At 48.3% G+C, this 12,924-nt stretch overlaps 1 protein-coding gene across 1 annotated transcript in view; it reads right to left on the bottom strand.

Moving 5' to 3' along the window:
• Nucleotides 1-12,924, bottom strand: part of traf3ip2l (TRAF3 interacting protein 2-like) — a 57,607-nt gene that overhangs the window by 27,673 nt on the left and 17,010 nt on the right. The window contains exon 3 of the mRNA XM_055943962.1: nucleotides 11,619-12,268. Coding sequence (XP_055799937.1) covers nucleotides 11,619-12,268 — 650 coding nt within the window. The remainder of the gene's footprint in view (nucleotides 1-11,618; nucleotides 12,269-12,924) is intronic.

Here is a 12,924-nt window from a genome sequence, read left to right as displayed (position 1 = left end):
AGGGTATTTACAAACAGCACAGGAATGAAATCATCCACATGTATTGATCACATCTTTACTAATGCTGCAGAACTCTGCTCTAATCAGATGTATTGATCACATCTACTGATGCTGCAGAAATGTGTTTTAAAGCAGCATCCAGATCCATAGGATGTATTGATCACAATATAGCAGCCATATCTAGGAAAACCACAGTTCCAAAGGCCTAATATATATACAGCCATATCTAGGAAACCACAGTTCCAAAGGCCTAATATATATACAGCCATATCTAGGAAACCACAGTTCCAAAGGCTGGGTCTAATATAGTGTATAAGAGGTCATACAATAAGTTTAGTAGTGATTCCTATGTTGTTGATGTAAAGAATATTTGTTGGTCCGAAGTGTGTAATGAGGAGCAAACAGACGTAAGCACGCACCCGTTAAGAAAATTACTGTAAAAACGGTTCAATCCCAGTGGAATTGAACAATTATATGGAATGGCAAATAAGTCTGGCTGCACAACCGATTGGCAAACGTACTGCAAATTGAGAAATCATTTGACTAAAATGAATAAAAATAAGAATCTATACTATGAAACAAAAATATTGACAAAGAACGATAGCAAACTCAGCTGCATCAAAACTGACTGATATTGCCAACTACTTTAATTATTTTTTAATTGGTGAACTTAGGCATGACATGCCAGCAACAAACGCTGACCAAAGACAAGAACTGTAATTTAGAATTCCGTAAAGTGAGATTTTTTAAAAATGATTGTCTATCAACAAGACAAGCCACCAGGGTCTGACAACTTGGATGGGAAATTACTGAGGATAATAGCGGAAGATATTGCCACTTCTATTTGCCAGATTTTCAATCTAAGCCTACTAGAAAGTGTGTGCCCACAGGCCTGGAGGGAAGCAAAAGTCATTGCTCTACCCAAGAATAGTAAAGCCCCCTTTACTGGCTCAAATAAGCCTGTTACCAAAAATAGTGTTTGACAAGATACCATGCTATTTTATAGTGAACACATTTACAACAGACTTTCACAGAAGGACATTCAACAAGCATCGCACTTACAGAAATTACTGCTGATTGGCTGAGAGAAATTAAGGCATTTGTGAAAATTCTATAGCAATATAGAGTGTGAAAGCAGCTGTGCGTTTGGACAATAGACACTGCAGTAAATAAAACCTAATATACACATCTGTCTTGTCCATGAATGGAGTCTACACAGACCAGTGTGCTATAGCCAATCAAAGCTACAGTAGGCCTTTATTCAAACAAGCCATTTGCCACACAGGCCTGTCATCATTCACTATGAACTGGACTGTGTGTTTACAGGAAGTAGGACCTGCCATCATTCACTTTGAACTGGGCTGTGTGTTTACAGGCAGTAGGGCCTCTACATCATTCACTATGAACTGGACTGTGTGTTTACAGGCAGTAGGGCCTGTCATCATTCACTATGAACTGGACTGTGTGTTTACAGGCAGTAGGGCCTGTCATCATTCACTATGAACTGGACTGTGTGTTTACAGGCAGTAGGGCCTCTACATCATTCACTATGAACTGGACTGTGTGTTTACAGGCAGTAGGGCCTGTCATCATTCACTATGAACTGGACTGTGTGTTTACAGGCAGTAGGGCCTCTACATCATTCACTTTGAACTGGACTGTGTGTTTACAGGCAGTAGGGCCTCTACATCATTCACTTTGACCTGGACTGTGTGTTTACAGGCAGTAGGACCTGCCATCATTCACTTTGAACTGGACTGTGTGTTTACAGGCAGTAGGGCCTGTCATCATTCACTATGAACTGGACTGTGTGTTTACAGGCAGTAGGGCCTCTACATCATTCACTTTGAACTGGACTGTGTGTTTACAGGCAGTAGGGCCTCTACATCATTCACTTTGAACTGGACTGTGTGTTTACAGGAAGTAGGACCTGTCATCATTCACTATGAACTGGACTGTGTGTTTACAGGAAGTAGGGCCTCTACATCATTCACTATGAACTGGACTGTGTGTTTACAGGCAGTAGGGCCTCTACATCATTCACTTTGAACTGGACTGTGTGTTTACAGGAAGTAGGGCCTGTCATCATTCACTTTGAACTGGACTGTGTGTTTACAGGCAGTAGGACATGTCATCATTCACTATGAACTGGACTGTGTGTTTACAGGAAGTAGCAACAGCGCGAATTTAGATCATTAGAACACATTCGCTAAAAGACACAAAAAACACCTGAATGGATTTCTGCTAATATGTGAACACCACGGGAGTCCTCTTACATTTGGGAACTTTACAGTCCTACTGATCAAACAACCATTAAAAGACAGGCTCTCTCTCCCTCTAGGCTCTCTCTCCCTCAGTTATGCACATCAACAAGATCAACAACTAATGCTAGGCAGAGCAAGATGTGCTCAAATCTAACGAAGGAACATTAGATAAACCCTATCAATTTTTTTCAGCTAGTTGGCCGTCAAAATTGCGCTGATAAACAAATGGGGAATAGTAAGAATGGATTCTGAATACCAAGGTGGTGTACTGAACACACTGGTGCAAATCGCCTCAAGATAAATAGGTAATATTCAATATCAGTAAGTCAGACTAAATATTAGTACTTCATATACTCGTGGGTAATAACAATCAATCTGGATATTAACACAAAACAAGTCATAAGGATAGAGAAATGTATCGACAAATATTATGAAAACAAGCAACACTCAAACATGACGGAGAGTAAACGTGGAGAATCAATCTCCAAAAGAACTCCTCGATTTAGGCTTTTCACCACTGGAACTGGTAAGTGTGGAAAGCGATCTGTTAAAGTCGATAAATGACAAACTGGGCATACTTGAATTAGTCAGTAAAGATATAAAGGAGTTGAAGGCGAGTCTTGAAATGAGTGACGAAAGAGCTTCTTTCTTACAAAGCTTCAAATCCCACTCGATGCTGTCGATAAGATCCAACTCGAACGTGTAAACCGTTTCGGACAGAGATATGAGCGTCCAATCGTTGCCAAATTTTCTTTCTATAAGGGTAATGTGATGGTTAAAAGCCTGGGTGAAACACTCGCTGGTCCGGCCTCCTGAGTGGCGCAGTGGTGTAAGGCACTGCCTCACAGTGCTAGCTGTGCCACTAGAGATCCTGGTTCCAGTCCAGGCTCTGTCTCAGCGGTGTAAGGCACTGCCTCACAGTGCTAGCTGTGCCACTAGAGATCCTGGTTCCAGTCCAGGCTAATACTTTTTTAAAGACTCGCTGGCATGAAAATAGGCATGAATGATCAGTTCCCGAGGGAGAATACACAGGCCGCTGGGCCAGACGGATTACCAGGACGTGTACTCCAAGCATGCGCTGACCAACTGACATTTTTAACCTATCCCTGACTAAGTCTGTAATATCAACATGTTTCAAGCAGACCACCATAGTCCCTGTGCCCAAGAACACTAAGGTAACTTGCCTAAATGACTACCGACCCGTAGCACTCACGTCTGTAGCCATGAAGTGCTTTGAAAGGCTGGTCACGGCTCATACCAACACCATTATGAACCCCTAAACCCACTCCTATTTGCATACCGCCCCAACAGATCTTCAAAAAGTTCTACAACTGCACCATCGAGAGCATTCTGACTGGTTGCATCACCGCCTGGTATGGCAACTACTCGGCCTCCGACCGCAAGGCACTATAGAGGGTGGTACGTACGGCCTAGTACATAACTTGGGCCAAGCTTCCTGGCACCCAGGACCTGTATACCAGGCGGTGTCAGAGGAAGGTACAAAAAAAATGGTCAAAGAATCCAGTCTCCCCAGTCATAGACTGTTCTCTCTGCTACCGCACGGCAAGTGGTACAGGAAGTAAAGTCAAGGTCCAAAAGGCTTCTTAACTGCGTCTACCCCCAAGCCATAAGACTCCTGAACAGCTAATCAAATGGCTACCCAGACTATTTACATATTCTACCCAGAATATTTACATATTCTACCCAGAATATTTACATATTCTACCCAGAATATTTACATATTCTACCCAGAATATTTACATATTCTACACGGACTAATTGCATTGCATTTTACTGCTGCTCTTTTCTACTCAACACTTATTTTTCATAAAACTACATTGTTGGTTAAGGGCTTGAAAGTAAGAATTTCACTGTTGTATTCGACGCATGTGACAAATAGCAATTTGATATACTCAAATCTTGCCAAAACAGTTCTCAAACGACCCGGCCGGCGAAGGAAAGGCACCCTGCGTGAAAAATCCAATGTTTTTTTAATGAGTTTTCCTCTAGATTTTTAAAATTTTCATTCTCAAATTCAAAAATTTAAAAAATAAATAAAATAGTGATGTCAAAGCCCAAAACAATGCTTAAACCACATCAATCTGAGTGGGTAGGCCTGTGCCCATCCAGGCCCATCCATGTCTGATGCAAACAGCCATAATGACAATTGCACATCACAAATAGTCTACAAACCAACCCTTCGGACTAAACTTTTTCATTACCTGGTTTGCACACACATTGTTGCCTCCGTTAGTATTTACTAGTGATGGACACAGGCCTAGTATTTACTGTCTTTCCTACCCTACCGGCTACCGATGTCATTCTTCTGTGAGCTGCTCCATGCCAAAACCAGCTGAGAGCTGAACACTCTGCCTGCAGATGATATTCAGCTGAAACTAGGCTGTGTGCGGCGCGCATGTGAATATATTTAACATGCTTTGTGATTGTGTAGGCTACTTCGTGCATGATTTGTGTTTTACAAAAAGTGCACTCTCCTACATGAATGTGCAGGTATTCCAGTTGCTGTCCTTTCAGAATCCCCAGCCTGTTACACACTGGAGACCTATAGCAGGGTTTCCCAACTGGCGGCCTGTCATTGTTGGACCTAGAAGACTGTAAAAATACCAATCCCACGCATAACAGAGAGACACGTGATAGTTTACAACTGTAAAAATACCAATCCCACGCATAACAGAGAGACACGTGATAGTTTACAAATGTAAAAATACCAATCCCACGCATAACAGAGAGACACGTGATAGTTTACAACTGTAAAAATACCAATCCCACGCATAACAGAGAGACACGTGATAGTTACAACTGTAAAAATACTAATCCCACGCATAACAGAGAGACACGTGATAGTTTACAAATATACCAATCCCACGCATAACAGAGAGACACGTGATAGTTACAACTGTAAAAATACTAATCCCACGCATAACAGAGAGACACGTGATAGTTACAACTGTAAAAATACTAATCCCACGCATAACAGAGAGACACGTGATAGTTTACAACTGTAAAAATACCAATCCCACGTGATAGTTTACAAATGTAAGCAAGGTTTGAAACTATTTTATTTTAGTCAAACATTATATCTGTTTAGGCTTCTTGCGGTCAATTTGCAGACTACAAATTATTTGTAATTATGTTCCGGCCCCCCAGGTCCCCCCCGGGCCACCGGCCCCCCGACCATCCACTCAAGAAAACATTTGGCCAGTGGCTGAACCTAGTTAATGATCCCTAGCCTATAGGGGTCCCCCACTGAAGGACTAGGTCCTATAGGGGTCCCCCACTGAAGGACTAGGTCCTATAGGGGTCCCCCACTGAAGGACTAGGTCCTATAGGGGTCCCCCACTGAAGGACTAGGTCCTATAGGGGTCCCCCACTGAAGGACTAGGTCCTATAGGGGTCCCCCACTGAAGGACTAGGTCCTATAGGGGTCCCCCACTGAAGGACTAGGTCCTATAGGGGTCCCCCACTGAAGGACTAGGTCCTATAGGGGTCCCCCACTGAAGGACTAGGTCCTATAGGGGTCCCCCACTGAAGGACTAGGTCCTATAGGGGTCCCCCACTGAAGGACTAGGTCCTATAGGGGTCCCCCACTGAAGGACTAGGTCCTATAGGGGTCCCCCACTGAAGGACTAGGTCCTATAGGGGTCCCCCACTGAAGGACTAGGTCCTATAGGGGTCCCCCACTGAAGGACTAGGTCCTATAGGGGTCCCCCACTGAAGGACTAGGTCCTATAGGGGTCCCCCACTGAAGGACTAGGTCCTATAGGGGTCCCCCACTGAAGGACTAGGTCCTATAGGGGTCCCCCACTGAAGGACTAGGTCCTATAGGGGTCCCCCACTGAAGGACTAGGTCCTATAGGGGTCCCCCACTGAAGGACTAGGTCCTATAGGGGTCCCCCACTGAAGGACTAGGTCCTATAGGGGTCCCCCACTGAAGGACTAGGTCCTATAGGGGTCCCCCACTGAAGGACTAGGTCCTATAGGGGTCCCCCACTGAAGGACTAGGTCCTATAGGGGTCCCCCACTGAAGGACTAGGTCCTATAGGGGTCCCCCACTGAAGGACTAGGTCCTATAGGGGTCCCCCACTGAAGGACTAGGTCCTATAGGGGTCCCCCACTGAAGGACTAGGTCCTATAGGGGTCCCCCACTGAAGGACTAGGTCCTATAGGGGTCCCCCACTGAAGGACTAGGTCCTATAGGGGTCCCCCACTGAAGGACTAGGTCCTATAGGGGTCCCCCACTGAAGGACTAGGTCCTATAGGGGTCCCCCACTGAAGGACTAGGTCCTATAGGGGTCCCCCACTGAAGGACTAGGTCCTATAGGGGTCCCCCACTGAAGGACTAGGTCCTATAGGGGTCCCCCACTGAAGGACTAGGTCCTATAGGGGTCCCCCACTGAAGGACTAGGTCCTATAGGGGTCCCCCACTGAAGGACTAGGTCCTATAGGGGTCCCCCACTGAAGGACTAGGTCCTGTAGGTTCTCCACTGAAGGACTAGGTCCTGTAGGTTCTCCACTGAAGGACTAGGTCCTGTAGGTTCTCCACTGAAGGACTAGGTCCTGTAGGTTCTCCACTGAAGGACTAGGTCCTGTAGGTTCACCACTGAAGGACTAGGTCCTATAGGTTCACCACTGAAGGACTAGGTCCTATAGGTTCACCACTGAAGGACTAGGTCCTATAGGTTCTCCACTGAAGGACTAGGTCCTATAGGTTCACCACTGAAGGACTAGGTCCTATAGGTTCACCACTGAAGGACTAGGTCCTATAGGTTCACCACTGAAGGACTAGGTCCTATAGGTTCACCACTGAAGGACTAGGTCCTATAGGTTCACCACTGAAGGACTAGGTCCTATAGGTTCACCACTGAAGGACTAGGTCCTATAGGTTCACCACTGAAGGACTAGGTCCTATAGGTTCACCACTGAAGGACTAGGTCCTATAGGTTCACCACTGAAGGACTAGGTCCTATAGGTTCACCACTGAAGGACTAGGTCCTATAGGTTCACCACTGAAGGACTAGGTCCTATAGGTTCACCACTGAAGGACTAGGTCCTATAGGTTCACCACTGAAGGACTAGGTCCTATAGGTTCACCACTGAAGGACTAGGTCCTATAGGTTCACCACTGAAGGACTAGGTCCTATAGGTTCACCACTGAAGGACTAGGTCCTATAGGTTCACCACTGAAGGACTAGGTCCTATAGGTTCACCACTGAAGGACTAGGTCCTATAGGTTCACCACTGAAGGCCTAGGTCCTATAGGTTCACCACTGAAGGCCTAGGTCCTATAGGTTCACCACTGAAGGCCTAGGTCCTATAGGTTCACCACTGAAGGCCTAGGTCCTATAGGTTCACCACTGAAGGACTAGGTCCTATAGGTTCACCACTGAAGGACTAGGTCCTATAGGTTCACCACTGAAGGACTAGGTCCTATAGGTTCACCACTGAAGGACTAGGTCCTATAGGTTCACCACTGAAGGACTAGGTCCTATAGGTTCACCACTGAAGGACTAGGTCCTATAGGTTCACCACTGAAGGACTAGGTCCTATAGGTTCACCACTGAAGGACTAGGTCCTATAGGTTCACCACTGCTCAAACATGTCTATAATAGATACATATTTTTTATCTATTGTTATTGACTACGTTTGTTTATTCCATGTGTAACTCTGTGTTGTTTGTGTCACACTGCTTTGCTTTATCTTGGCCAGGTCGCAGTTGTAAATGAGAACTTGTTCTCAACTGGCCTACCTGGTTAAATAAAGGTGAAATAAATAAAAAAAATATATAGATATAAAGGCTGCTAAGATATTCATGTTTCAAGAAAGGAATGCACATATTTGGCCTGGTAAAGCTGTTTTATGCAGTCATAGTCGTGGGCTGGGTTTGGGTGAAACTATGCACTGCAGGCTTCATGTCAGGCATATGAACAAGCCTCGTCAGATTAGATAACAGGCGTCATGTCAGGCATATGAACAAACCTCATCAGATTAGATAACAGGCGTCATGTCAGGGATATGAATGAGCCTCATCAGATTAGATAACAGGCGTCATGTCAGGGATATGAACAAACCTCATCAGATTAGATAATACAGGCGTCATGTCAGGGATATGAATGAGCCTCATCAGATTAGATAACAGGCGTCATGTCAGGGATATGAACAAACCTCATCAGATTAGATAACAGGCGTCATGTCAGGCATATGAATGAGCCTCGTCAGATTAGATAACAGGCGTCATGTCAGGGATATGAATGAGCCTCATCAGATTAGATAACAGGCGTCATGTCAGGGATATGAACAAACCTCATCAGATTAGATAATACAGGCGTCATGTCAGGGATATGAATGAGCCTCATCAGATTAGATAACAGGCGTCATGTCAGGGATATGAACAAACCTCATCAGATTAGATAACAGGCGTCATGTCAGGGATATGAACAAACCTCATCAGATTAGATAATACAGGCGTCATGTCAGGGATATGAATGAGCCTCATCAGATTAGATAACAGGCGTCATGTCAGGGATATGAATGAGCCTCATCAGATTAGATAACAGGCGTCATGTCAGGCATATGAATGAGCCTCGTCAGATTAGATAACAGGCGTCATGTCAGGCATATGAATGAGCCTCATCAGATTAGATAACAGGCGTCATGTCAGGGATATGAATGAGCCTCGTCAGATTAGATAACAGGCGTGATGTCAGGCATATGAACAAGCCTCGTCAGATTAGATAACAGGCGTCATGTCAGGCATATGAACAAGCCTCGTCAGATTAGATAACAGGCGTCATGTCAGGCATATGAATGAGCCTCATCAGATTAGATAACAGGCGTCATGTCAGGGATATGAATGAGCCTCATCAGATTAGATAACAGGCGTCATGTCAGGCATATGAACAAGCCTCGTCAGATTAGATAACAGGCGTCATGTCAGGCATATGAACAAGCCTCGTCAGATTAGATAACAGGCGTCATGTCAGGCATATGAACAAGCCTCGTCAGATTAGATAACAGGCGTCATGTCAGGGATATGAATGAGCCTCATCAGATTAGATAATACAGGTTTCATGTCAGGCATATGAATGAGCCTGATCAGATTAGACACTACAGTTGATTGACATGGTGATGGCCCGATAGTATTGGAGAAAAGTTTTTTTTTATTTTTTTTTTTTTTTTTTAAACAGACCCCTCTGACGATATACGTTAAATTGTGACGTGTCATGACGTAACGTACAGCACACATAAAGCAACTCATTCTGTGTTGTACAGCCTCCCTCCACCAGGTGTAGATCTTCTCTCAAGAGATTAAAAACAAGGGAAAGGGACAGGGACAGGGGGGACAGGGACAGGGACATAGTAAGGGGGGACAGGGACATAGTAAGGGGGGACAGGGACATAGTAAGGGACAGGGTAAGGGACATAGTAAGGGACAGGGACATAGTAAGGGACAGGGTAAGGGACATAGTAAGGGGGGACAGGGACAGGGACATAGTAAGGGACAGGGTAAGGGACATAGTAAGGGGGGACAGGGACAGGGACATAGTAAGGGACAGGGACAGGGACATAGTAAGGGACAGGGTAAGGGACATAGTAAGGGGGGACAGGGACAGGGACATAGTAAGGGACAGGGACAGGGGGGGTCAGGGACAGGGTCAGGGGGGACAGGGACAGGGGGGGACAGGGACAGGGTAAGGGACAGGGTAAGGGACAGGGTAAGGGACAGGGTAAGGGACAGGGTAAGGGGGGTCAGGGACAGGGGAGGACAGGGACAGGGTAAGGGACAGGGTGAGGGACAGGGTAAGGGACAGGGTAAGGGGGGTCAGGGACAGGGTAAGGGGGGTCAGGGACAGGGTCAGGGAGGACAGGGACAGGGTCAGGGTCAGGGACAGGGTAAGGGACAGGGTAAGGGACAGGGTAAGGGGAGGACAGGGTCAGGGGGGGACAGGGTCAGGGGGGGACAGGGTCAGGGGGGGGGACAGGGACAGGGTCAGGGGGGACAGGGACAGGGTAAGGGACAGGGACAGGGGGGGACAGGGACAGGGTAAGGTACAGGGGCCGGGTCAGGGACAGGGTCAGGGACAGGGTCAGGGACAGGGTCAGGGACAGGGTCAGGGACAGGGTCAGGGGGGGACAGGGTCAGGGGGGGACAGGGTCAGGGTCAGGGGGGACAGGGACAGGGACAGGGGGGGACAGGGACAGGGTAAGGGACAGGGTAAGGGACAGGGACAGGGTCAGGGGGGGGACAGGGACAGGGTCAGGGGGGACAGGGACAGGGGGGGACAGGGACAGGGTAAGGGACAGGGAGGGACAGGGTAAGGGACAGGGGGGGACAGGGACAGGGTAAGGGACAGGGAGGGACAGGGGGGGACAGGGACAGGGACAGGGTCAGGGACAGGGTCAGGGGGGTCAGGGACAGGGACGGGGGGTCAGGGACAGGGACAGGGGGGTCAGGGACAGGGACAGGGGGGTCAGGGACAGGGACAGGGGGGGTCAGGGGGGGGTCAGGGGGGACAGGGTCAGGGGGGGGGACAGGGTCAGGGGGGGACAGGGAAAGGGTCAGGGGGGGACAGGGAAAGGGTCAGGGGGGGACAGGGAAAGGGTCAGGGGGGGACAGGGAAAGGGTCAGGGGGGACAGGGACAGGGTCAGGGGGGACAGGGGGGACAGGGACAGGGGGGACAGGGTCAGGGTAAGGGACAGGGGGGTCAGGGTCAGGGGGGAGAGGGACAGGGTCAGGAGGGGACAGGGACAGGGTAAGGGACAGGGACAAGGACAGGGTCAGGGGGGACAGGGACAGGGTAAGGGACAAGGTAAGGGACAGGGAGGATACCTAGTCAATTGTACAACTGAATGCATTCATTGTTTGCACCATCACTGTAAGCATCATGACTCTCAAAAGCCACGACAGCCGCTGTTAACTTCTGAAGATAACATTAGCGCCACACTGAAAAACAGATTCAAATTCGACACAAACTTTCAAATAGGTATGTAATGACACATTATATAAACTCTTTATAGTGTTTTATTTACATTTTAGAGGTGAAAAAAGCCATTTCCCCACACAACATCTCTCCCCCTGCCACGCAGTAGGTTTCACTTCCCCACCCGCCATTTAAAGAAAAGACCCGATGGAGCTCATTGCCTTCTTTAATCATGCAGAGACGGGCAGCATGAAAGCCTCGTCATTGATTTTGTTGGAAAGGGGAGATATTGTGCTTTACAATAGTATTCATATTACATTTGACCTGGAACTATTACCTTTTTTGGGCACTAAAATAAGGTCAATCGTACGGAACAGTGCGATGTACAACAGTTTGTTAGCTAGCGTTACTCACACATGGGCCTGGAGGGTAGGCGGTAACCAGCGATGGGCCGGGGGCTGTGGTAGTGGCCCATGTTGAAGCCATCCACAGGGCACTGGGCACAGCAGGTGTATGGAGTCTGAGAGTGGTGGTAGAGGCCTGCTGAGGGGGGGGTGGAATGAAGGGAGTGAGGCTGCTCCAGGCTGGTCATACTAGGGCTGTAACGGCCCGGCAGGGACCTTCCCCGGGAGTAGCAGCTCTCCCCTGGGTAGCTGGGGTAGTTTGGGGGGGTGAGGCAGGAGGGCAGGCTGCTGGGGTAAGCAGGTCCAGGACCAGACCAGGCGCTGGTGTAGCTGGGGTGAAGCCAGGAGCCATCAGCCTGGCTGGGGAACGGGGTAGGCTGGCTGTACCCGACTGGGAGGCCTACAGGAGGCTGATACGGTGTGTAGTTGGGCCCCGCCCTCCGACTGCTGAAGGCGGAGCCAGCCATGGAGCTGGGGTCGTCACGCTGGAGGTCGGGGTGGTGGTCGGGGCGGAGGTCAGAGCGGAGGTCGGGGTGGTGGTCGGGGCGGAGGTCAGAGCGGAGGTCGGGGTGGTGGTCGGGGCAGGGGGTAGAGGTTTCGTCATCCTCCTCTGGAGTGTTCTGGAACTCTCTACGGCAGCAGATCAGCTGGGGGCCACGCCTACTGGGACAGAGGTCAGTTAGGGGTCAAAGGTTAGGGTTAGGCCTGGGACAGAGGACAGGCTTCAGTTACATCATGTACTGTGCCCTCAGGAAGTATACACACACATTGATTTATTCCACATTTTGTTGTGTTACAAAGTGGGATTAAAATAGATTGTAGTTTTTTTAATCAACGATCTTCACAAAATACTCTGTCTAAGTTAATTCAAAATGTGAATATTTGTAAAAAAAAAAAAACTAATATACAGTATGATTAGATAAGTATTCAACCCTGAGTCAATACACGTTGGAATCCCCTTCGGAAAGGGCCTCCCGAGTGGCACAGTGGTCTAGCTGTGCCACTAGAGATTAGCTGTGTCACCGACTGGGTAGCTGTGCCACTAGAGATTCTTGGTTCGAGTTCAGGCTCTGTCACAGCCAGCCACGACCTCGCACAATTGCCCCAGCGTGGTCCGGGTCAGGGGAGGGTTTGGCCGGCAGGGATGTCATTGTCCTATCGCTCACTAGCGACTCCTGTGGCGGGCGGAGCGCAGTGCACGCTGACACGGTCGCCAGGTGTACGGTGTTTCCTCCGACACATTGGTGCGGCTGGTTTCCGGGTTAAGTGGGCTGCGTTTTGGAGGACGCATGGCTATCGGCCTTCGCCTCTCCCGA

This window comes from Salvelinus fontinalis, chromosome 14 (genome assembly GCF_029448725.1).
Source record: "Salvelinus fontinalis isolate EN_2023a chromosome 14, ASM2944872v1, whole genome shotgun sequence".
Lineage (NCBI taxonomy): Eukaryota > Metazoa > Chordata > Actinopteri > Salmoniformes > Salmonidae > Salvelinus > Salvelinus fontinalis.
Note: the sequence above shows the minus strand (reverse complement) of the source record. Positions and strands in the feature narration are given on the sequence as shown.